Source organism: Pelobates fuscus, chromosome 6 (assembly GCF_036172605.1).
Source record: "Pelobates fuscus isolate aPelFus1 chromosome 6, aPelFus1.pri, whole genome shotgun sequence".
Taxonomy (NCBI): domain Eukaryota; kingdom Metazoa; phylum Chordata; class Amphibia; order Anura; family Pelobatidae; genus Pelobates; species Pelobates fuscus.
This window is the reverse complement of record NC_086322.1, coordinates 97,091,267-97,118,867: the sequence shown is the minus strand read 5'-3', so window position 1 is coordinate 97,118,867 and position 27,601 is coordinate 97,091,267. Positions and strand designations below refer to the sequence as shown.

Genomic DNA, 27,601 nt, shown 5'->3' with positions numbered 1-27,601 from the left:
ACTTAGTCTTGCACACACACATACACTTACATGCAGACACACAGGCAGACAGTCACACACACACACACACACACACACGCGCAGACTCACGCACACAGTTACACGTGCGCACACACACACACACGTGCAGACAGTTATACACACACACACACACACACAGGCAGAAGTTACGCATAGTTACCTCTGTTCATTATGGAGGAGTGGAGGCAGTGCAGCTCCTGGAGACTGGTTGTTGAGGGAAGCAGGGACTCCTACCTGCTTCCCCATGCAGCAGTTACCCGGTACTTTTAGCTCTCTCCCCCCCCCCCCCCCTGCTCTCAGTTTAAGATCCAACCCTGCCGCACGGTAAGCTCCATTCCGCCCCGCCCTGGGTGTTTCAGTTCGGATAAATTTTGGCCATACAATGGTTTCAAAAAAATTCAGATTAACCAAAAGGGAGTGAAAATGGGCCAATGTGTACAGTTTGTGGTACAGTGATAAGCACATTTTCCCTCCCTATTCTTTTTTTTTTTTTATTTATTTTTTTTAAAATAAATATATATTTTGTTTATTTTTTGGTGCCATGGATGGAATTCCAAATGAAATGGCACACCCATTGTTTCATGATTTGGTCATGTGACAATTTGAAGTTACGAAAGTTATAATCTTTTTATGAGTTTCTGTCATAACATGTACCACAAATGCCTTATTCTCCTCATTGGAATTGATGTACTTAACCTATTTGTACAACTGCTGATGCTATTGTCTGCATCTGCACAACAAATATAAAAACGTAAAAAAAAATTTTTCCCGGAATTTAAACAAACCCACCAATTGCTGAAATTTCTGATGAATCTGTTATTTTCAAATCAAATGCATAATTCTACTGGGAACATTTAAATTCTGCCTTTGTGCATTTGGCTGCTTTGATTGGGTAGTGAATGTGTCCTGTTGAAGTGAACTTGTTATAAATAATTGAATTTACCTTAAAAGGGACATTATGGTCACCAAAACAACTATAGCTTAATGAAGCAGTTTTGGTGTATAGATAATGTCCCTGAAGTTTCACTGCTCAATGTTCTGCCATTTAGAAGTTAAATAACTTCTCTTTCTGTATTTAGAGACCTAGCCGCACCTCACCTGGCTGTGACTGATACAGTCTACATGAAAATAAAATGTCTTCACTTTCAATCTGATGTTAACTTGCTTTAAAAGTTTTTATCTCCTACTCTGGAAGTTGAGGTTTTACATACAGGAGGCTCCTGTAGGGTCTTGCAAGCCAATAACAGAACAGGAGATGATTCATTCTAAATTATACAAGATTGTGCCATAAAGGAAGTGTAAACATTAGATGACTCTTTACAGGAAGTGTTTAGGAAGGCTGTGTAAGTCACATGCAGCGAGGTGTGGGTAGCGCTATATGAACAAAGTGATTTAACTCCTAAATGTCAGAGAACTGAGCAGTGAGATCCAGGGACACCAAAACTGCTTCATTATGCTACAGTTGTTTTGGTGACTATAGAGTCCCTCTGAATTGCTCCCATTTACATTGAATACACCATATATCACAAAGATACAGTTTATTCAATGTAAACTATAAAGATTTACTCACTTTTCCTCTGTTCGAGCACAGATATATTTATGCTTTGTGGGTATTACTCTGTTAACACCCTCCTCCGGGCCATCTTCCGCTCCTCCTCAGAATTGGAGAAAACTTCCCCAGTTGTCACACAATTGGGGGATATATATATTTAAAGTGTGCACCCCCCAATAAAAATCATGAAACATAATTTGTGCATGCTTGAGGTGCTTCATGTGTATAAAGTGTTCTTTATAGTAATTTCTGGGTTTTTTTCCAGAAATTTCCATTTTAGAAGACTAACAAATTTAGTGTTGGAAAAAGAGAAGTGAAACCAATTTTCTGTTGTATAAAGTTGCAAAATTCATATCGTTTACATTTTTAAAAAAAATTTAAATTGTGTATTGTCAAAAATGACAGAATGCACATAAAAGCTAAATTTAAAAATCTGATTCTTAAAATTGAGGCTGAAAATTAGACATAAGTGTTGGTGACACTTTAATAAATGCCCCCCCATTCTGGCTTCCCTGAGTGCATGTACAGAATTCATGGTTCTAGGACAATATTGCAGATTTATTTTTGAGATATTCTTAATGTGTAGCTTGACATGCCACTGATGGGCAGTCTAAGCACAGACCTAGCATAGATTTGGATGAGCATGTGGACAGTTCATTTCGGTGCACGATTTAATGGGTGCTTTAGAAGTATGAGTAATAAAGTTGGACATAATGTTTATAAAAATATTAGTTCAACATGGAGCCATCTCCATGGGTTATCTCGATAAATTAAAGGGACACTATAGTCACCCAGACCACTTCAGCTCAATGAAGTAGTCTGGGTGCCAGGTCCCCCAGGTTTTAACCTTTCATATGTAAACCTAGCAGTTTCAGAGAAACTGCTATGTTTATATTGGGGTTAATCCAGCCTCTAGTGGCTGTCTTCCTGACAGCCGCTAGAGGCGCTTCTGCGACGCTGGATGCGAAAATCTCATTCAGCTTGCAGAATGTCCATAGGAAAGTATTGAGAAATGCTTTTCTATGGACTGTTTGAATGCGCGTGCGGCTCTTGCTGCGCATGCGCATTCCGCTCCACTCGGGAGCTGACGTCGGCAGGGGAGGAGAGGTCACAAGCGCCGAGGGAGTCAGACGCTTGATTAAGGTAAGTGGCTGAAGGGGGACCCTGAGGGTTGGGGGGACCTAAGGGTTATATAGTGTCAGGAAAATGAGTTTGTTTTTCTGACACTATTGTGATCCTTTAAATTAATCTGAGAAAATATAACATCACATTGTTGCCCTGCTGTGAAGTGCCATCAATACTGATCACTATAGTTCTCAATTTAGCACTACAGGTGTATCAATTTGCTACAGCAAATATTGCATGTAAAAATGTTTACAAATAAAATCGGTGGGGGAAAAAAAAAATTGTCTACCCTTCCAATTAGATCACGCCATAGGCCAGATTATATATTGCTGAAACATGCTTGTATATTAATATTTATAAAAAAAATATATATTGCTGTAATAGAAGTTAGTACAATTTCTCATAGGCAAAATATAATCCAAACTTGCAGTTGTAATTCTCATGTAGTGAACAATATCCATTGCTTCTTATACAATGTAACAGTCAATTTGAATGATCTTTCAAAAAAAAAAAAAAAAAAAATTAATTGATTCAAGGATAAAAAAGATTTAAAACATATGACAGCCACTTTACGCAGACCCTTTTAGAAGGTAAATACTTTATTTTTGCAAGGAAGCATGTCCTGTTTATTTTGAGCTTTAAATCTTTTGCTGTGAAATACTGCTTGCTTTTTAATCCATCAGTTTGGTTGCTTTAAAGTGTAGCCTTTGTTTCTCGTGTCACTTCAAGACCACTTCTTAATTTTGGTCTCTGCAGTCCTCTGCTTACTAATGTCATGTCCAACGGGGCGTCTGGGCTCCTTGCTTTAAACATTTGTGTCTCACTATGTTCGATTTGTAATCTTGGTTTGGTGGTGTGTTTTCTAAATTTGTCTTTTTTTTTGGCATGTTCTTGGGTTTGTTTGGCATGTTCTTGGGCTTATCAATCCTTGTGAAGTTTGCTTACTGCCACCAAGTGAAAGAGATGGGTTATGATACATTTGTAGACTCTATTGTGTCCTGTTCGAGTGTGTACTTGTCATTTCTTATTCCATTCCGTCCTTCCAGTAAGAGGTTGAATTATTAATGTAATATTTGCCCTGGTGTCTATGTGAGTGCGGTTCCCCTCGTGTTTCTTTGCATCAGACCGTCTCCATCCTCATTGTGATGGTGCATGCTGTGACTTTAGGGGCTGGCGCGATGTACTTGGTCCTTTGTTTTATTGTTGGCTGTCTTACAATAGCAGAGAGGTTCCTTTCTGCTCAGATATCCAGGGTATGAATGAATCTTTCATGAGGGGTGAGGTTACAAAGCCTGCTGGGGCCCGTCCATATAATGTTAGAGTGAAATTCTCTTGTGTGTATTGCTAGTGGCAGTTTTCCAGAACCCTCAATGCTTTTCTTAAAAAGTAAATTATATATATATATATATATATATATATATATATATATATATATATATATATATATATATATATATATATATATATATATATATATATATATATATATATATATATATATATATATATATATATATATATATATATATATATATATATATATATATATATATATATATATATATATATAGTGTGTGTGTGTATATAAATTACAAGCGGTGTTGCACTCACTGAAGAAAATAAATATAAAGAGAAAGGTAGACAGCACTCCACAGACTCAATATTCAAATAAAAATTAACTTTTATTACTCCAAGTTAAAAATCAACGTTTCAGTCTGGGCAGTCCTGATGAAAGTCTGACTGCCCAGACTGAAACGTTGATTTTTAACTTGGAGCAATAAAAGTTAAATTTTACTTGAAGATTGAGTCCGTGGAGTGCTGTCTATCTTTAAATATATATATATATATATATATATATATATATATATATATATTATTTTTTTCAAACTACCTTCTTTTATACTTCTTCCTTCTGTCACTCAAATGGTTAAAGAGAGCTTTGTTACTAATGTATATTAATAAAATATGCCCTTCTACAGTTTCAAGTAGATTATTTTTAAAGTCCTCAATTAATGGATATCTGCCATCAACATTTGATGTGGTCATCTATTATTTAGGCTTAAACCCGGCACGTGTGCTACTATGGCATCGTTTTGCTACAAGATACAGTTTAAGACTGTTTGCAACGGTTTATATAGCAAGTTCTTCTTTCTCCAGAGTTTGTTCATATCGTGTGTAGGCAGCTTTGCCTTCCCCTAAGTCTGGTGGATACAGTGCTGCTAGCAAGTAAGACTAATGTGGGTTTTCAATACAATATGCATGCTATAGAAATGGCGTAATTGGCAGTCAGTGTTTAGGAGCTAGGAGAGTGTTATTTGATCTAGATTTAGATTGGCCCAACAATTTGGATGCCAGTTGTAATGGGGGGAATGGTTACTATGTTAAAGTGATTTGCTAAAACAGGAATTGTGGAGAATTGATCACAAAATTTCAGACTATAGGCTAAAAAAAATATAGACTTGGGTAAATGGTGGAATTGGATAATATTTTAAAACTGTTTATATATTTTTTTTGTTTTCCCCCTTAACCCTCCTCCCGCAATTCCCTTGTGAATGTCCCACTTGGGGAATAACCTCACTGGGCTTTCAGAATGTGTGTAACATTGAATGAATGTTTTACAGCAAAGCCTCTTTATCCCCCTCCCTTCCCTCCTCCTTTCTGGGTATCCTTGTCCAGATGTGCTCTCCCCATAAACTTTCTCCTGAACCTGTGGCTTTCTATGGCAGTGAAGAGCATGTTGTTATCTCTACCCAGCAGTATTTTATTGGAAGAGAAGCTTCTATAATAACTTATTCTCTTCTCTTCTCCCCTCCCCCTCCCCTCCCCTTCCCAATATTGCTACTGGGAAACACATGAGCTACAACTTCCAGAAAACCTTGCAATTGATAATAGCTTTCTATATGAAATCAGATACAGCTGTATTATTGCAGTGAAACAGATGTACTGCAGGTAGGAAGAGAGAGGGGAAAAATGGCATTTAAGGAGCTTGGGGAAAAACAGGGGGGTGGGGGGTTGAGGGGGCAGAGCCGGCTAGCCTAACTGAGCAGATGCCATATTCAACAGCTTTTACAACATCCACCAAATCTCGCTACATATCTTAATTGCCAAGACCCATCCAGCTCTGAAAACTATCCAGCTGGCAGCCGGACCACATGCCTAGAATAGGACGCCACTGCAGATGACAGGGACCCAAGCGGTGACACCCCAGTGCAAGAAGTACCGGAGACCACTCCTAACCCCCTGGCAGGCCTGCTCCAGTCTTTTGAAATATATGACTGGTCGGCCCCCACTACGACGCGACCTGCAACTACTATTGGCTGACATTCATAAGTTATAGACAGTAGACCTAACACTCCTAAGGACTAACATTCAGGCAATTACTGATCGTGTACAGGCCTCTGAGGAGGACATCCTCTATGTCATGACCGACATTACTGCCATAAAAGAGACTGTATAAAAGCTCCAAGCTGATCAGGCCACCTTGTCCATACAACGAACAGCCCTGGAAGACCGGCAGCATCAAAACGTCACGAACCGCGGCATTCATGCTGTAGTATCGGCTTAAGAGCTCCCATATTATACTGCTGGCATCCATCTTTCCCCACATGGCTTCCAAAAAAGTGATCATTGACTGATTATACTGCATAAATGGCTCTGCCAGACCATCATCTAATGTGGCCCGGTGCATATCCTCTCAAGACAAAATCCAGATCCTAACTGCACTAAGAGGCAAAACACGCCTGACTTTTGAGGAATCCTCTCTAACCTTTTTCCAAAGAATACCTACCTATGGTGCAAATCTATAGGGACTATCACCTCTCAACTGCAAATCGCAGACATAAGGGGAGCCCCTGGGACCCTAGTGGTGATCCACAACAGAACCACCCACACACTCACCTCGTACGAGGGGGTACTTACTTTCTTGAAGGCACTGGACTGGCTGACCGTACCAACGGCCCAACCTCGTGTACCCAAACAGGTACCTGGGATCACGACCACATCACCTCCTTTACTCCGAGGGCTGGAGGTTCACAAACCCTTAAAACTTATTTGCGCTGGGGGACTATACTACCCACCATGATCTGAGAATGAATGAGTGTTACTGGGCAATGTTGCCATATATGCAAATATGCTCTTCTTTTCCTTTAATTTTTTTTCTCTTTAAGCATGCTTTTTCTTTTCGTTGATTACTGTACTACATATGATAGTTTAAGGACATATTTATTTAAATGAGATTTGGCATCACTAATATTCCCATTCCTCCTCCCACCCCCCGTATCCACCGCTAGGTTAGAAGCAAATTAAGCAGAGTCTTGATTCTCTGCTCTTCTTGACAATTTGACAATAAAAATATACCTTAACCCCTTAAGGACACATGACATGTGTGACATGTCATGACTCCCTTTTATTCCAGAAGTTTGGTCCTTAAGGGGTTAAACCATCTTGCTGTCACCATACCAATAGGCCTCTCAGCAAGCTACATCCCGTACACCGGGAGTACCCTCTTATATGGCTGGGCTGTGCCTCTATTACTCTTGAACACTGGCTCTTCGAGCATATCTATTGCCCATACTCTGGGAACTGAGCATTTCCCATCTGCTAATTCTGCCTCTAGAACATGTCCCATCTAAGTTATACCTAGTTTGATTGTTTCCTCTTTTATAGGAAAGTACCTTGTTAATGTATTGTCAGTGCAAAACTTTTTCTTTACCTACTGCATACTTGTTCAATGCAAACCATGTCTAAGTGATGCATTATAAAAATAAAACAAAACGTATCTGCCAGTTGGATCGATTGTGTAGATTTCTGGCATCTAACGTATTCCACCAACCTGCTTATAAAATATTTTCTGTATTGGCTAGGCAATAATTTTGAAATGGGTGCAAGACTTGCTTAAAAGTCCCTACATAATGCTGCTCCAGCCTACCTATCCTCCCTAATACACAAGTATGTTCCCTTTGAGGCCCCTACTGACTGCCGTATAAACTTTGTCCATACTCCCACCTTTAACGCTCACCTCCAAGACTTTTCCAGGACTGCACCTCTTCTGTGGAACTCCCTTCTCTGTAAACATTTCACCCAGTCTCCACTCATTCAAAAAAATCATTGAAAACTCACTTCTTCAAGAAAGCATATCAATGAAACTGTTAGCAGGTTTTTTTTTTATCCCTCATCCCCCATGACTCCTCTCCTGCAACTGTCATAAATTACCTATTACGCCCTCAGCGAATACTTTTCTAACAACCTACTTCGTACCCCTACTTTTACCCTTTGTGTCACTATACCCCATTCTAAAATGTAAGCTCATAGAGCAGGGCCCTCCACCTCTTTGTGCCTGTACGTCCGATGTCTGGTTACAATTAAATGTCTTAGTCCACCCATTGTACAGCGCTATGGAATCTGATGGCGCTATATAAATAATAATAATAATAAGACAGCCAGTCACAAACAATGTTCATCATGCTGGTTAATAATGGATTGAAATAAAAACGGAGTCCTTTACTGACTGCTGTTAAGGTAGGTGAAACTTGTAACGTTCTCTGATATCAATGGGCTTTCTGTTTTTTCCTCTACCTGTGCAGCCGCTGCTCTTGTTTCAAGATCTGTACATTTCTTATCCTGTAGTCTGTATCCCGCGGCACAGCATTCAGTGTCTGCCAATGTGCCACTCCCACCTGATAGCAATGTACGTAGTCATGAGAACCTGGGAATAAGAGTCCTTCTGTTCTTCTGGCAGCACCCAGGTTGTTTAGACTTTCGAACTCTGTACCAGCCAGGTTTTCTTTTGGCTGTGCTTCCACTTACTAGTAGAGTTCTACAGATACAGAAAACTAGTCGCTACTGATCTAAACTGTAGCCCTGTTAAATGCCCTACATCACTTTGGCATAGGGTATGGTACTTCGTAATGTCAACTATAGCGGCAGCAAAATGTCTGGTCACTGTAAGCACCACTGCTTGGTGACCGTTTAGGCCTTTACTGTATGGGAATGTAAAATGATTTAGGAAACTATTCATACTGAAGCTATTTTGAAATTATATAACCGTTAAATCTCCACTGGGAAAGGATTTCATAAGTAGTTTAGTTTTATTTATTTATTTTCAATTATATATTTGATGTACAGTGAAGTTTAAGTATACGTATACCAATTAAAGAACGACTTCTTTTTAGAGCTTCCGAAAATATTCATATTACGGGGACTATAAGTTGTAGTTCTAATGAATGCCTTTTTTATTTTTTATTTTTTATTCTCTCTATGATGTATACTACGAGTGTTCCCTTTTTCTGCATATTATTAACTTGCCTTATGTGAGTGGCTTCGTTTCCACTGTGCTTATTTTAATCATTGCCATCCCAAGTTGGATAATCATTTGACGGCAAAGTGTGAGTCATTCTGGAATCACTGAATGCAGTGGAACTATTAACTTCGTAGATTGCTTTTTTCTTTTTCTTTTTCTTTTTTTTTTTTTTTTTTAAAGCGGTATGAGTATTTTATAAAGATAGACTCTTTATGAAATATAAATTTTGACAGTTTCACTGAAATTCCAACACAGTGGTATACGGAGACTAAGTAGGGAATCCTTTTTCTCTGTATATTTCCTCCGCCTGACACTTGTAGATACTGGGTGGAGCTATTGACATCTAGTAGTGTCAATCACCTGTGACATTTGCAGGGAATAGGTTCTGTCTATAGATCTATATAGGTCTTCCGTAATCCTCCATAGATCTTAATGCCGTACTTGCGTTTGTGTGAGAGTACAACAGTGACGTTGGCTCCGGTCTCTGATGGCTGCGTCTGACAAGGGACAGGTCAGTAGCACTCTCCTTTTCCTGCCCACCTCTGGCCGCCAGACACCCACTGGTAGTCAAAGTTGGTGGTCTTTGCAAAGGTGACAGTTGTATATGTTTGCAATGTATAGTTTAGTTTTGGGGTTATACGGATACTGGCCTTAAATTAGTTTTTTTTTTTTCTTTCATTTTTATTTCCTCCCCAACTTATAGATTTACAAAACTATATAAAATCTATTAATTTTTTTTAAATTTTTTTTTTCAAAGTCTTATCTGGCCTTCCAGGCTATTTCTTTCAAAGAATCATGGGAGTTGTAGTTAAGAAACATCTTGAGGGCCAGATTTTGTAGAATCCTACTCTAGATAAAAGTGATGTTTGACTTTTTAACTCTGTTAAATGTTAATTCTTCTTTGATAGCGCAAAATTCCTGCTCCCAGTCGAGTTATTGTAAATTAAGCAGGTATCTTTTGCAAGTACGTGGTCTTACACTCACAGCAAATTCACCAAAGCTAACCGCTGATGAGGCTGGAGGCTGATGGTAACTAATGGTAATTCTTTTTCCCATATCCAGAAAGTGGCTGGTCATTTAAAATGTTCTCCTTTCTGTGAGAGATCCTAACTTTGCCTTGGAATTGTGCAGAACCTACACCCCTTTGTGCGTATGTGTATCTCTCCCTCATGGTTTTCAAAGTGCAATTCCCTCTTGTATTTTATTGTGAGTAGTAGTACTGCTTGCATTAAAAACCAGTGCAGGCTAATTACAGGGCACTTGGTGAAATTGAGGGTGTTTAGCAATTGGGCTGAAACCCTCAGCGAAGGTCTTTATTACTGTTTTTTTATCCTTAAAATGTGAAATTACAAATGAAACTCGCCAGGGATGCCCACTGTCCCCACTGATGTTTTTATATATATATATATATTTTTTTTTTAAATCTTTCTTTTATTAAGGCATATATGAGGGATACAAGATAAAGAAAGGGAAATGCATATGTAGTACATATCTTTAACGTGGTTACAGGAAGACATTATTAGTTACATTTCTAGGAAAATGATGCCTTGTTTTTATTTTTTATGAGTCGTTCAGCGGAGACGAGTTTAAGCAAGCTCTAAAGAGATGCAATACAGCGAACATAAGCTTTACATTAAAGAGTATTATCATGTGGAGCATCATTAATGTAGGTGATTGAAGCTAAGACTGAGCCGTGGAGGCCAAGATGGCAACATGTTAAACTGTGTCAGCAGTATTAAGACAGTTGTATTGTTTAGTTATGCTAACAAAGGGCAGGTAGGTCCATACATTGTACATCATGTAACATAGTGTATCGTGCAGCTAGGCCTTGGTATGATATTTAACAGCAGCCTATGCCAGCCAGACCGGGATAGAGGGTTTATTTAGGTTCCAGCAGCCTATTTACAGGCCGGTTCGCTAGCAAGGGTGCCGCTCGAGTGGTCTATAGTTATGTCACCGCATGGTGGTAATTAGCACTAGGATGTATGTGGGCTATGAGCAGAATACACAAGCATAGTTGCACTAGTAAAAGCAACAGGCAACTAAAAGATATCGCTGGGCAGGACTGGCTAAAGGGTATTCATGAGTCATTGGACAGTTAACTCGCTGAAGTATAGGACAGTGTAGATGGTAAATGCCTGGATTAGCAATGTCCCGTCTGTTGCTACATATTGTCCAGTGGCATATGCCTGTTGTGCTTCAAGGTATACAGGTTCTGTCCGCTGAGCCGTGAATCGAGTGTGGCCAGGCTGTCAGGCAGTCCAAAGCAGCTCACAGACGTGTACCTGTAGGCGGTATCCAGGTTGTGTGGCCCAGGACATGGGTAAGCTTTCAGTAAGTCCACTGATGGTGGTCGGTGTGTCCGGTCATCTCGTTCACATCTCCCGCCGGGTGTGCCGTAATTTCTCAGCTGCTTGGTCGTATGAGTTCCCAGCGTTGTGACAGTGCCAGCACCATGGGTCACCAGCCTTCGGCCTGAGGCCTTCGCAGGCGCTCGTGCCCTTGCGCCATTGATCCCATCAACAGGATCGTGGGCCCCGGGTTCCGCCGGATTGCGGTCTGTCCCCAGGGGATATGGCAGGCTGTAGAGGAGATCCTCTCGGTGAGCGCCCAGCCCAGAAGAGGGGTGTGTGGTCCCACAGGTAGCTCCGTCTACGGGAGTAGAATAATGCGTTTCGGTGTGTTACCGGAATTAAGTGTTGCTGTACGGTATGGGTCACCGCAGGTTTGCAGCTTGATTTGCCATGCCGGGTCCTGTCTGCAGTCTGCCCCGGGATCTGCCGGACTGGCTCCATACACGTGGCCGCCGCCATCTTGACTGCGGGTCTCAGGCCTTCTTGGTGGTCAAATAATGCCTCCGAGTGTGGTCGTGAGGCTTGGACCGGGATCACCCCCCCGGTCCGGTGGGGGGGGAACAGGACCGGACCAGTCGATGTGCTATGCGCATGTTCGGCTCCGTCGGGCAGGATAGTGAGGTGGTGGCCGTCCACCTCACTCACCGCCAGATCGGGTCCCGCTTGGTGCTGCAGGGATCCCGCCTCCGGGGGACTGGAACTTCAGGAGTGAGCCTCACCCCAGCTCCGGTAGCCCGCATACGTTGCGGATCAAGGTTGTTGGTCGCTGGGTGCCTTGTATATCGCGGGTTGTAACGTATATGGATCACATTCTGCAGGAGCTGTTCTTCCCTGCGACCGCTCGGCTTGGCGGCCCGGCCCCGCCCCCTGATGTTTTTATATTGACCTTAGAACCTTTGGTTAGAAATATAAAGCGACACGTGGGTTGCCTACACCAAGTGGAGAACAGAAAATAGCCCTTTTTGCTGACGACGTGCTTTTGTTTTTAACGAAACCTAGTGAATCAATACCCAATTTAGAAAAACTGTTGAACAGGTACAGCATGATATCATACTATAAAAATAACGCAAAAAAACTCAGGCATTACCGTTAGCGTTACCAAGCTCCGTTGTTTCCCAGCTAGCAAGTATTTACCCGTTTGATTGACGCAAAGTCTCCCTTACGTACTTGGCCATAAAGTTAACTAAATCTAGCTTGCTCTTGATCAAAGAAAACCATATCCCTTTACTGTACAAATTAGAGACCCAGTTGAATAGTTGGGGGGCCCTGAGGAGTCGTGGCTGGGCCGTGCATAAATAAAAATGATGGTATTGCCTCATGTTTTATATTCTTTATTTTTATTGTGCATGGGGTTTACAATAACGCCACAACAGCATAAACATTTATCATTGCGGTATGAACAGTGGCATTGAAAATGGTGCACATTTTATAGTAAATTAAAATTAAACTATTAAACATATCATTTGTGTTACGGATTAAACTGAGCAATATTTCTAGCATCATAAGTTTGAGCTCTAGACATTTTCATAGTACTTTACATCAAGATCATAATACTAGTTTAGACATAGTGTTTAAGGTCACGGTCAGACCCGTTGCATTTAGTAAGTGGGGCTTCTGCCTTGTTGAGAGCAGCGCAGGGTGCGCAGCGAGTGTAGCGTTATAGGATACTGAGATGTAGATATGGAAACATATATAACCAAACCCCTACATGGGACACAATAGGCACCTATGCAGGCATTTAAATGGGGTAAATTAATGTAGCAGTACAGTAAGGTATCATAACTTGTTTGAGGCCCTTTTTTTCATACAGTATAGTCCTACAAGTCCAAGAGAGGTTCTTAGGTATGGCCCGTTGTCTGCAGCTTGGATGGATCCTCTTGGGATGAATGTCTCGGAGGTGGCCGGATTCCATTCGTGAGTGTTAGTGATTTTGCGGGGTTGCTGTAGGGCGTCTTGTGGGAGGCCCCAGGTCTCTAGGTGCGTTCTCGCTTCTTGTATGTCAGCTATTAAATATGTAGCTTCTCCATGAAGCACCTGTAGCTTGTGGGGTGGGCGCTATTGATATTTAATATTACGTGCATGAAGCAAGGTGGTGAGTGGCCTGAGGGTTGCCCGCCATGTCATAATGCCTCTGGACAAATCCGCATAAAATGTAAGGGACATGTCCTCAAAAGTGTATGGTGTGTTACCCCTGGTGGCGGACATGATTGCCTCTTTATCCTGTCGCTTCTGGAGTTTAACTATTGTCTCTGGGTGCTGCCAATGGGGCTGTCGTTGGTTTTGGTATTCTAAAGATGCCATCTTGACTTACTCATTTGGCCTGCTTCGGGGGGAGTATTTTGCTTACCAGGCGTCTTATGATGTGAGGCAGTTCAGTGTCCGGGACTGACTCGGTTATACCTCTGATCTTAATGTTTTGAGCGTGCCGTGAATCTTCCATTGCCGCCATTTTTTATTCCACCTGCAGGTGCTGCTGTTGTAGTGACTTTATGTCCCGCTGTAGCGTGGTCAGTTGCCTTGTGTGGTTGCTGGAATCTCGCTCCGCGGCATCCATGCGATTCAACAGACCCTGATGTCTTTTTTTCATGTCTGCCATGTCAGCCTGGGTGTTCCGTCGGAGTTCTGCCAGTAGCTCCCGCATCTCAGCCTTCGTGACCGGTGTAGCATCCGGCTGTAGCTTAGGCTGTATCGGCTGCAGTGCCGCTGGTAAGTTCACCTCTTCTGGATCCGAGAGTAGGTCGTTGGAATTGTCAAGTTCGTCCATATAGTCTGCCATATTAGGCTCCTGGGCACCATGTGCTCTCTGCCATAGGTCCCCAATGCTCGTGCCTGGTTGAGGTATGTCCGATTTTTGTTTCTTATTTTTCCTGCCCATTGCTGCTCTATTTACTATTGCAGTTCAGCTTGTTTCTTCCTTTTTTGGGGGGGAGGGGGGGAGGTGAAAATAGTCGATTTATCTGTTTTTGTGCTGATATTTCGCAGAGCTCTCTGGAGATGCGACCAGTCGGCTTGGCTGTTGGCTCCGCCCCTCTATTGCCTCTTATTTTATCTATTCCGCACTGTTCCTATTTCCTTGCCGAATAATTAAAAAAAAATGTCAACACATGATCAACTCGCATATCTGTAAAACAAAACAAAACCCCAAGGGTCGCATTTAGCCTCACAGAGCTTCTGTATTTACAAGGAGGCTTAAGCATTCCCGATATTGCTAAATATTATTGGGCTTCCCGGTTGTCCCAGAGTATGGCAGTACTTTTTTGTTCTACCGCACTGCTGTGGTTGCACATGGCAAAAGCTTGTGGCAAACCCCATTTACTAGAAGGGGTTTGCCACAAGCTTTTGCCATGTGCAACCACAGCAGTGCGGTAGAACTACTAGAAATTCTTTACCTACCTGAGGATTAAGAATGTCCTGTTGGCTTATAAGGTGTCAAAACCTGATAGGGCATGCTTAGATCCGTTTGGTAAATTTTGTCTGAGACCCAATCAGGTTAGTAAACCTCTATCCGTTTGTTACAATTCCCTTTTAAATCTCAATAGGGAAGAGAAGTTGCCATACATGCTACTCTGGGAGTGAGATTTGTCAACAATTTACTAATTGTCCAATTGGTATCAAACCATAAAACTCCCTAAACATGCATCACATAGCATCACCCATTGGGAAGCTTACAGCAAGATCCTGATGCAGTGGTACCTGGTTCCAGCGAAACTTTCACAAATGTATGTAGTTGCATCTGACCTATGTTGGAGGTGCCCACAGAACAGGGGAACACATTTTTAGGGACTAACCTTATCTTGCACATTTTTGGAATGAAGTTCAACAAATCATACACACTTTGATGAGTACCGATACCAATTCGTCCTGAGTTTTACCTATTACAAATGCATCAGGATCTGTGTATGACGCGGAACAACGTGGTAGTCATACACACGCTACTGGCAGCTAACATGAGCATTGCTCAAAATTGGGGCAAAAAAACAAACTCTCCAGATATCGGAGGTGTTCAAGAGAATGGATGGGACGTGCCAATATGAAAAAATGGCATATAGAGTAGATGGCAGAGCGTTTATGCATGAAAAAAATGTGTCAAGATTGGATAGAGTATATAGGGGTAGTGTATCAACACATAGGATGTAGATCACGTTTATTGTGAAGAATATGGGACACAAGATTCACCCTTGCAAAGTATCTCCCACCTTCACTATCTTTTTGACTTCTCTTAATCATTGAGATGTAAACTTTATAATTATGCTGACATAGGTAGGGAACACGTTCATAACTAGCATATGTATAAAATAATAATTAATGTGACTGCGTTTAATGTTCTGTGGATGTTTTGTTGCCATTTTGTTTTATTTTATTCTAAGTGTATAGGATGTATACGGTAAGTACTCGGTTGAAAAAGATACCAGGAATAAGAATAATACGTTAGAAACTAAGTTATCATGCCACATTATAATTATGCTGTGTCATGTTCTCCCCCCTTAATTGATTTTTTTTTTCTCTCTCTCTCTCTACTCCTTTTTCTTCTTTCTTTCTTGAATAACACTTTACGGTAATTTGTCATCTGAATTTTATAACCCATGAGATGGCTTAAAGTATTTTTTGTAAGACGATATGCCTACATCTGGTTTGTTTCTTTTCTTTTTTTTGTTTTTAAAATCCGATTTTGCACAGATTTAATAACCGGCAATGCACAAGAGAGAATAATTAGTAGAGATTCAGGGAATGCAATTATTGCATACGTGTACAGAGGCGCATACTTTGTGTTAAGATCCGAGGGGGTGTATTACTACGAAGTATTATCAAATTGTATTACCATATTGTAATGTATTGTTTTTTTCTTCTTTTAAAACATTATAAATACGATATATGAAAAGCTTGACTTGAACCAAAAAGAAACCTTTAGTATTCATGGGAAACCAGTCAACGATGCTAGTTGTGTCCACTGGAGGTGCCGGTACTAAATATGTAGATCCTGCTTTCATTCCAAAAGCAGGAAACGAATGTACCTTTTGTAGCCTGGTCTAAATAATATATTTAATTGTACAGCACCTTAGAGTTAATTCTTTTTTTTTCTTGGCTTGTCCCATTGATAATGTGAGTTGGCAGGAGTGTTATGAAATTTAGGGGGATTATGTTTAATACCATGTATATGTGTCTTGTCCATTTGTTACCATTTTATAAATGCAGAATGTTGGACCAGATGAAATGGTGCAGTTATTCTAAATTCGAAGAACTGTGTTTTTACTATAGCATTTATTTTATATGCATACGATTTTAAGAATGATGGTTTATTGGCGGCCAAATCTGAATCATGAGATTTTGTTGCCATGGAGATATGATAATAGGATTACATTTTTTCACAGATTATCTGGGAATACAGAAATTCCTCTAGTCTTAACATTTCTTTTATGTAAATGTCCTCTTTCTACGAATTGTAATAATGGCTTTAACGAGGAGTACGTTTTCCAATAGTTTTGTCTCATTAGTCTTAACGAACACTTTGAAACTGTACTTTCCAAGAGTACACTGGCATAATAGACTTAATAGTGATAGACGTTCCCTCCGTCCCTTCCATCCTGCAGCATAGGTAGCTTCCGAAACCCAAGCCATTATAAAAGTTTGGCACTACCTTTCGTTTATTTCTCCTTTTATGGAACACTCACAGCCCCTCTAACTACACTCTATTTTCCATGACTGCTGCATGTTATTTTATTTATTTTTACCACTTTTTTCGTTCTTTTATTGTATATTTACTTGGGCTGTGCTGGGGGACCCGCTGGATGATTTGCAGTTCACCCTGTTTCACTCCGCTCGTTACTTACTTGAGTACGATTGTAGCCATTTCAAGCCCAGCACTCTCATCTATAGTGTCTATAGTCCCCTGGCAGCGTCCTTCCATTAAGGATTAAACGATTTTTAATGTTTAAATGCTAAATGAGAGTCCACAGGACATACCTTGGCAAAATTTAAAATTTCAATATTTTCTCTTCTAATAGAGGCAATTGTGTCTGTTGGAGGTCTGCTGGCTTCTCATGTCAGTCACTTTTTTAAATATTTGAGCTATATCTATGCCAGCTCTATTACCATTTTTGATAAAGCCTTAAAGGTGAAGCGTGTTAAATGGTTTTAAATTGTGTATTTTAAAGCAATAAAAAGTTTTATTTGGTTACCTTTTTTATAGGACCAATCTTATACTTATTTTATTGTATATACACTTTTTTGATTTTTCCTGGTATTTTACTGTATCCTGTTTCAAGCAATCCATAGATGGGGATAATTCCACCAGTGCTGTGTCTATAGAGCAGTATTTTCTGCTCTACCATTGTGAGTATATTTTATTTTATATTTTCCTTTTACTTTTCCTACTGAGAGCACTATTGCTGTTTAATATATATATCCTGTGGAGTACGACGGAATCAAAGTCGGACGGACAGAACCACTTCTCCAGTATATCCTCTAGCGGGGATTATACCGCTAAGCGCCCTTCATCCCAGAGCTGGCCTTAGCTCCTTTTTTATTTATTTTACCTTCAGAGCTACAATATTATACCATTGGAAGCTTGTTGTGTTTTTTATCTTCACATATACGGATTACCTACAACCCGGACGGATCAACTCCTGAGGATTGTACACATACCCTATCCATATACTAGTGAGACGGTTTTATGTATTTTATTGAACATTTTACTATTTGATCTCTACTGAACATTTTAAACACTTGGATGGACTTTGTTTTATCTAATTTTTTATGGTATTTTAATAGAGACTATTATACCTAGGTCTTTTTATTGCTGTTTATTCATTTTTGCATATTCAAATTTTTTTTTTTTATTCTTTATTTTTCTGTGCATATATGCGTAACAAAGGCATTCCGTTCGCTAAAGTCAGATACAATTATTACAGTAGGGTATAGTAAAGACATTTGCACATTTTTGTTTTTGTGAATCTATAAAAAAACGGTGATATAGCAATAGCATGAATTAAACATGTGTACGTCCGATGTAATAGGCTAAACATTGCTGCGGGTGCTAGCTTCGTCTGGAACCTTGGTGTACACGTCTTATATTTGTGCTCATTTGCAGGAAGCGTTTATAAGGTTAATTTGTGTATTAGCTAACGGGTGCAGCAAAATACATGTGGGACTATGCGTTAAGGCAAGAGATTTCCTTGGGCGTATAATTTTAGAGCATATCCTTGTGATATTTAGGTGTGTGTCTGACTGCTGTGTTTGGGTATGTTGTACCTGTTTGCTGCGTCTTCGCACACTCCCCCGAGGCTACCCAGGGCCGGGGAGGCGAGGGAGGGGGGAAGCAGCTCTGCATATGTCGAGGTGCGTTTGAGATTGTAGTGGGGTAGGAGAGGTGCTGGTGTGTGCGCTCGCATTATTAAACTATAGTGTGCGGACACTTGTAAAGCAATAGTAAAACGATAATGGATTCAACTGTGAGGCAAGAGTGACAAACAATAAATTATGGTGCCACGATGCCGTGGCTGAGTGTTATACAGTCCCTATCAGTGCGGACTACAACTTGAGGGTCTCCGGAGCATATTCAATTTTTACCATATTATTTCTTGTATACTAGCACAGCCCTTACCTCTATCATTTTTTCTTTTACATATGCATCACTAAAGGTACAATTTGTGCTAAACACCACAGGACTGGGAAAAACAAGACAATTGATGCAAGCTACTGTGTGCACAGCTACCCTCCCAATGGAACACAGGCACTTTGCATGTCAATCCCACAGTGCGCATGTAAAATAGAGAAGTACAGCAAGGCATACCGTTTGTATATTTCTTCTTAATGGAGATAATGTCATCTATGTGATTACAGTTTACAGAATATGCGTGATTATAGGACGTCTTGGGTTTGGTACAAGACTTCCATTGTAGTCGTAGGGGGTAACTGAGCCATTAATAGATGCACCTGATAGTCTGAAATTGTCCATTGTTGAAAGCTGATCACAGACTCTGGAACTTTTTAGTAAGTTTACACCGGGCACAGACGGGAATCTGACAAATATTTTCTTGGTGCACAAAATGTGATCTACATAGTAACTTGGTTTGTGCTTTGTTTTTGTATTTTCTTTTCTATTCTTTCTCTTTGAAATTGACACCACTAGTAACTTCTTGAATAAGAAACTCCTTGTACTCCAGAATGCCATGGGGGAGAAAGTGGATTTCAAATGGCAAACAACCTTAATATGAGCAGTTTCCTTTCGTTAAAATATTTTGCTTGGTGTGGTAAAGTATTTTATTGCGCAAGCCTAACACTTTTCTACAGTCTACCTTTCCTGCCAAACTTTACTTTCCATTTCGCAGACTTCTACATCCATATGAAAGCCGTGAACTGTAATGTTTACTGAAATTAATACCTGATTTAAATGAACTTTGCACATGCTTTTTGCTTGCAAAATATATGCCATACTGCAATTGGTATTTTAAGAGTATAGAATAAATGGGAGGAAAAGTCAGCTTTCATAACCTACATTTATTCCCTTATCTGTCTATTTAAATAAATGTTGTATTTTCAGGAACATACCTGGGTACTGTTTACTTCACTGGAAGCGGCACAGCTTTACTGTGCATGGAAGTGTGCTTCCAATTATACTAAAATGCACTTGTGTTTTTTGTTTATTTTTAGTTTCATTGAGGGATGGGTGGCGGGCACTTCGAGCTTGGTTTACTGTTTGACATGAATATGTGAAGTATATCAAAGTATTTTTGTTTTTTTCTTTTAGCTGAAAAATTCTACTCTTATAGCAACAATAATCAAAAACGTTTGTAAGACTGTTGTTTTTTATCTTTACTCATATAGGTTACAGCACTAAAAACAAATTTAGCCTAATGAAGTGGTTTGGTGTATAGATGATGTCCCTGCAGTCTTACTACTCAATTGCTTTGGTTATGCAGCCCTAGCCACACCTCCGCTGGCTGTAACTCACACAGCCTCCCTCCACATTTCCGGTAAAGAGAGAATTTTCAAACTTCATTTGTTGCACGATTTAATTTAGATTTTCTTATCTCCTGCTCTGCTAAAGCTTGCAGGAGCCTTCTGCATTCAATTAAACTTCAATAAACAGAGGAGATAAAAACGTTTAAAATAAAAACACTGTGCTGTAAGATCTAAGTGTGAGATCTAAAGAGAAAATAAAGTAATACAGCACCTAAATGTTAGAGAACTGAGCAATGAGACTGCAGGGGCATGATCTGTACACCAAAACTACTTCACTACACTAAAATTGTTTTGGTGCTTAGAGTATCACTCTAAACTGGCCATGTGCACTCATAGCTGTCGTCAAGAGGAGAATTATTTCACATTGTGGTACTTGAACAAAACTGATGTATTTTTCATTAATTATTATTATTTCTAAACTTTTTTTGTTTGTTGTGTTTTATAGATTGAAAGAACTATAATTGGAAGACATGTAACGTTTATCCAACCCTTGGCGTTGCACCCGTCGAGGTTGTCCTGTTCACTCATAAGCTGGTATCTTGAATTCAGCTTGGGAGAAAAATGTAAAGAGACTTTTTTTGTAAATATATTTTTAATGAAATGTCCTGATTTAATTAAAGGAAGCTGGAAAAACACCAGGATGAATGTACAGAATACTGTCAAAACGGCTAATGGAAGTCAACCCCCCATTTATGAGGATGATGACAATGGTAATATTTCGGAAGCTGAAAATCTTCCCAGTCTTTTAAAGCAGGAGTGTAATGTGAATGTATGTGACCAAGGTTCTGGGGCTTTAGACTGGAGTACGAGTTTAAAAGAGATTGTATTTTCACCATCTAGTCCTAATGCTTTTGAATTGGATGACACCGTTGACTACACAAGTAAGGTAACAGAACATGGTAGGTTAAAAGAGAAAGCAGACTTGTCTGAATCCAGTAAATTACGGCTGACATACATAAGTACAGTGGAAGAGGGAGATACCGTGGATTATATTAACCATGAACAATTTCATCTGCGAAGTGGTTCCACCTTCTCATCTCACACCCCAACACAAGCATGCACATCATCTGAGATCATGAAGGGTCCTGATCATTTCAGGTACATGCACAACCGGAATGTAGAACAGTTTGTGCCTTCTTTACAACAGTTGACCGATGAATGTAATGGAAAAACCGAACTACCAAGGACTTTACAGTTTACTTTGAAACAAGCTGAAGAAGTCTGTGCAAATTTGATCACCACCACGGACAACAACAATAAAAGGACTGAAACGGAAAATCATGAATGTTTTTCAAATACACACTCTTTGTCATGGGACCTTAGTGATGAATTGTGTTTGAGGAAAAATAGCTTTGTTTCAAGTGGTTCTGAAAAGCCAATGAGTACCTCTTTATTAGAAGGTTCAGAGTTTCCAAATACTACCGATGTATTTTCAGGATCTGTAAAATGGGCTAACGGTGAAATGGACAGCTGTCAAGGCAGTGGTCCATCTGGAAAATACTTTTTTGAAGTGCCTCAACACAAAGATTCCAAAGAAACTGAGAAACTGAAAATGTCTGCTACTCCAGAACCTGGAGTATTTACAAGTGACACTGGTGCTATGCATTTGGAGGACACATTGGGATCAAATAAAAAGATGGTTGCAGATGACCGTCTACATCATTATGTGGACGAAATTATGGAAAAGGGTGACAGAAACTTAAATATTTGTGCTGCCCAAGTGCTAAGTAGTGAGCCAGTTATTCCAGTATTGCAAATCAAAGAAAGTCTTGAAACCAAATATGTTAATGAGGTACATTTGGAGGATGCCAGCTCTTTACAGTCTTGCCACAAATCCAAGTATCCCATTTCAGATGCAATAGATGTTCTAAATAACCTATCTGGACCAAGCTGTGATGATACCTTTTTAATACCTAGCCCAAATTCTAGCAACCAGACACAAACGTCCACACCTTTACCAGAATCCAGAAATATAACCTTTGCAGTTCCAGAACTGGACAACCTTTCAGAGCATGATGATAAAAGGAAATCAAATGTTTCTCTGAAGGACCCTAAAATTAATGACCTTGAATGTTTCAGATCTGGCTGTATAAATGGAACTTTAAAACCAGCCACTAGAAAACTTGCTGTTGTACCTCCAGCCAGCAAGGCAAAGAAAAATGAAGTGATAAGCTTTCCCAAACCTAATTTTAAAAATGTAAAGGCCAAGGTATCGACTAGACCAGCATTACTGTCAAAGGATGGGATATCTTCATCTTCTAAGCCTTCTGCTAGATCTCCTTTGTCTACTGCATCTTCACCTGTTGTCTCTCCAAGAACTACTGCTTCTGCTATCAATACCTTGAGAAAGAAATCTATTCAAGAGCACAACCTGAGAACAGAAACACCTATTGCTAAATCACAGAAGCAAGCAATTAATAAGCCGCTCTTCCCCAGCCAAGTTGCACATGTCCCAACCCATTCGAAACATGCTTTAGGTAAAGTTTCCAGAACGGCTGTATTGAAACAAACACAAGATGATCTCGACAAAGCAAGTTCTTCAAATTCAACACACTCCTCTGGCTCAGCTGCAGCTGTAACCTGTACTGCTAGCTGCAGACCACTGGAAACTGGTGAGAAACCCAGTACTGTCCCAACACAAACTGCAGGGAGAATGGCACCCATGGGGCCAGATAAAATAACTCAGAATGGCATTGTTGATCCTCCTTATGAACAAGCAGATTCCCAAAACGGCAACTGCATAACTGGAGATATATTTGCGAACCTTGTGGTAAGTCTGATTTTCAACAGTTTCAGTAATACAAAGAATTGTGCAAATGTACAAAGCCTATAGATATTATTTTTAATTGTATGTTGCTGTAGGTGCAGAGACTGAGTGGTAACGTTTAGATTTTAAATGCCAGGGAAACTATAGTCTGTTATATAAATGGTTAAAAGGGAACGTCTGTGCTTTATTCCAAAAACATTTTATTCCGGAAGGGACAGTCCAAATGATTCTTTGTTTACAGAGGTTCGCATGCAAACCACAAGTCTAATCTGGCACGGTAAACACCAAGCATACTTGAGGTGCGTTGCAGGGCTCTGCTCCTGTCAGTATTCTGCATTATAGCAGTGCTCAGATTTCATCGGATTGTGGTAATAACTGGATATTCACTGTTGCTGCCAGAGTATATTTACATGTAAGACTCTCTTGCTTTCCCAAATTATCACCCCATTTACCCATTTAACATACTGCAACCAATTTATTGCTGATTCTAAAATTTTCCCAATCAGGAATTGAAACAAAACTTTTTTTTTTTTGTGTGACTCGGTAATCTTTCTAATAGATTTTATATATATATTTTTTAATGCGTAAAATGATTTTATTTATATTTAAACAAATGATTGATGTGGCAATATCTGTATGTGCGTGTGTGTGTGTTGTTTACGGCAAACAACCCAAGAATGCTGGCATTTGTTATGTACTTCTAAAAGGTTTGTAATTAAGGGTAATTTAGAAGACAGTCCAGTTTTGCAGGGTTAAAATGTCAGTGTGTGTGAACTTTTCTCCGATAAAACACTGCAGCAATATTTGTAACAGAACTTTTGCATTTTTTTTATTGCAAAAGTATGAGGCAAAGCTTAAAATGCCCAGTCACATGTTGTTATACTATTAGAAATAAGTCTTGTGCACTTTGCATATTGAATTAACCAGCCGTAATAGGCAGGTGCCTAACAGAATCTATTTTGTATCAAATTTTCCTATTTTGTTATTTTTTTTGTAGGATTCTCAGTGCTGACCGAATTGGAATAAACATTTTTTGTTTACACGGTTTTCTAAGGTCCTGATGTGTTCTCCATGCGTCACCTGTATCAGTTTTTGTGTATTGCATTGAAATCTCAGTTTGGAGTTGGTCAGAGCTGTAGATCTTACAGTGAGAGCAGTGCAGACTGCTTGTTTGTTTGCATAGCATCCTGCTGTGAGCAGACTGGTCAGAAGTAAGCACTCAAATGGAAACCTTCAATATTGTCTAAATGCCTTCTTCTACACCACTGGCCTCCAGTCGGGATTTCTTTTATTAGAGCAGAGAACCTTTCAAGCTTTTATTTTCATTAGGTTTTTGCTGTTATTAGGCTATTCAATCTAGTTTCCCTTTTTAAGAGGCTATCCTGTGCCAAAATAATGTCCTTTGGAATGTTTTGATATTATGGTTAAACATCTCCATTACACAATTGAATAAAACTTTGTGAAAACCTACAACTTGTGTTTTCATCCAATTTTAAATGAATTCTATAGTGTTTAGAAAACACAACCTGTATTCCCAACGCTATAGTGTTTTCCTCAACATTTACATTATCACTCTCCCCTCCAATCCCACCCCCCCAGCAATGCTTACATTTTTCCCCCTTTAAATCTGTTTTACTCGACTTCTATCCCTCCGTGCGATGATCTTTGTGCTGTCTCCCTAGTTGACATAGTCAGTCTTGATCGTCTCAGCCAATCCAATGCTTCCCCATTTGGAAACTAGCTCCGCAGTGTTCTTATTAGCATTTCCTCTTCTCGTTGGAGATACATTGAAACAATGCATCTCTATGGGAAACATTCAGCATCTCCATGCAGAGTGGGCAGACACTTAACCTAGATCCTGCTGAGATTTAAAGGACCTTGTGCAGGAAGTCTCTGTACTGGCTATACAAGTGGCAGACACTAGTTAGAAGCAAGCAATTAATACGCAGCAATGTAAACTCTGCCTTTTCTCAGAAAAGGCAGCATTTACACTGCTGACCCTGCAGTAACTGGCTATATGACTCAGAACCACTACATTAATCCATAGTGGTTCTGGTGACTGTAGTGTTCCTTTAAATGTCTTATCAAATGACATAATCCAGGTCAGTTATCACATAGGCAAGACATATTTTACATTGGAGCAGAAACCTCCAGAGAATTATTAAAGTGTCTTATGTTTACTTTCTAATCTGTATTTAATACACTGTTCTTAAAATGGAAAATAAGTGTTGGAATCTAAAGTGTGCTGTTTTTTGCAGAAATATCCATTCGAGATTGACCACTTTAGAGTGTCAGGGAAAAAGTGTTAAACCTTCAAAAAAAAAAAAAAAAAAAAAATGACTGTTGGGATACAAAAGAGGCAACAGACATGGAGAAAGTCAGTCACTTAATAAAAATAAAAAGAATATCTGTGACCGTTTGATCAATCTCCTTTCTGCCTTTTTAACTCCCACTGATGGGTGCAAAATGGAAGTGAAATGTTCCATAAGAGAATATGGAATTTATGTGTGTATAGAATATGTACCTCTATTTATAAATCTATATATAATATCCTCCTGTTATGGTTTGGTATGTTGGCACAACGTTGATAAGATTACATATTTTATTATAGGTCTAAAGGTTACAGAATCCAAGGGTCAGGTTATATCAGAGGCAGAATTAAAACACTGCTAGACAGGGAATTCTCATGGGTTTTGTGTATAGATTTGTGAGTATTAAGTCATGTGCCCAGCAGCAATGTGTTATGCACCCAGGATCCTTTCATCACATGGGTATGCAAATAATTCTGTGCCATGTGACCTTTTATGCAGCTTTTTACAGTGTATGACAGGCCCCCCAGATGTTGCCAAACTACAACTCCCATGATTATTTCAACGAAACAGATAGCCAGGGAATCATGGGAGTTGTAGTTAAGCAACATCTGGGGGGCCGCAGGTTGGACAGCCCTGGTTTATGATTTCTAGGCAACTCAGAATTATTATATATTGTACAAACCTAGTGCATTCCGAATTATGGCATATTGTTTTTCCCAGCCAAGCCTACACGTCGGTTGTATTCCTGCTTGCTCACGCATTGCATTCCACCACAGTCCCACTGCTGCAGTATTGAAATGCTGCCAGCATCCCTCGAGGGTCAACCTTATTCTGCCATCTAATGGCTAAACTCTAAACTGCATGTACTGTGTGTGAAATACATAAATATTAGAATGTATGCAGACCCCCTTCATTATTTAAAAAAAAATATATATTTTTTAACATTTTACAATGTTGCAGCCTTGTGCTACAATTGTTTAAATATTTTTTTTTTTCTCACATGAACCTACGCTTGTTACCCCATGATGATGAAGCAAAAACAGGGCTGAAATCCCATTGTTATAATATTTAAAGTTTAGCTCCGATACTTCACATTATCTGGATTATCTTTCAGATGTTTCTACACTTTGATTAGAGCCCACATGTGGCAAAAGAAGAATTTAACCTAATCTAACGTAGGATTTGAGGGAGGCTGGGGAATTTTAACGTCCTATTGCCATCCAAGAGGTTTTTCGACCCATGGCCATCACATATTCATCTTACGGAAGCCAGGGAGTTGGTACCTGCTGAGTAAAATGAATAAAGAGAGAAACGGAAGGCACACGTAGATGGATAACATTTGCGTTGTGGCATGGACTGCAACCAAGAAGATTTCGGGGGGGAGGGGGGGGTGTCATACACATAATACATAACCACTGATCTCAATATCCTATTTGTCTCATGAGCTGGATTCAAATTATCCCTAGGTTTATGTTTTAGCTAGTAACCAACTGTTCCATAGTTTTGTGTGGGTATCCTCTCTCCCTCTGATCCGAAAGGTAAGCTAAATCTACTTTTTGTATAATTAACTTGAGATTGGGGGCACTGGTCCCCCTCCAAGTGCACGCTACTGTTATTTTCGCTGCCATAAGTATGTGTAAAATCACCATCCGTTTGTGACTTGTTTGTAGTCCAAGAATAATGTTGAGTAAGAGGCACTCTGGCCAAAATGGGAGACTTAGAGTGGTTAACTTGCGTATGAGCTTCTGAATTTAGAGCCAGTAAGTGTGTAATTAAGAGCATTCCCAGAATATGTGGAGTAAGGTACCCTCCCCTTGCCACATCTCTAACACATCTGGGATGTTGTGCTATAGAATTTTGATAGCTTTTGAGGGACATTATACCATTGCATTCGTATCTTACAGTATGCTTCCACAAATAAAGGCTACTTGATGACGACTTGGTAAATTGCATATATTGTAGCCACTCAGGAAGTGTACGGGAGATTCCAAAATGTTGTTCCCATTGTGGCATTTAAGGCAGTTTCCTGTGTTCATTTACAGATTGAAGGGCATTCTAGCATAAGAGGGTTTTATTGAGTTTTTGTGCTCCCGTGCAACATCGTCCCAAGGGGGACAGTTCTGTGGGAACATCACTCCATAGTTTGACTTAAGATAATATGCTTTATTCTAAGGTATGTGAAAAGTTCCTTTGATGGTAAGTGTAGATCTT

The 27,601-nt window shown here is 39.7% G+C and overlaps 1 protein-coding gene across 4 annotated transcripts in view; it reads left to right on the top strand.

Annotated features, from left to right (window-relative positions):
• The window catches only part of MTUS1 (microtubule associated scaffold protein 1), a 231,479-nt gene that overhangs the window by 58,788 nt on the left and 145,090 nt on the right, over positions 1-27,601 (top strand). For all 4 annotated transcript variants that reach the window (XM_063458077.1, XM_063458076.1, XM_063458075.1 and 1 more), the window contains exon 2: positions 20,757-23,081. In XM_063458077.1, coding sequence (XP_063314147.1) covers positions 20,907-23,081 — 2,175 coding nt within the window. In that variant the 5' untranslated portion in view covers positions 20,757-20,906. The remainder of the gene's footprint in view (positions 1-20,756; positions 23,082-27,601) is intronic.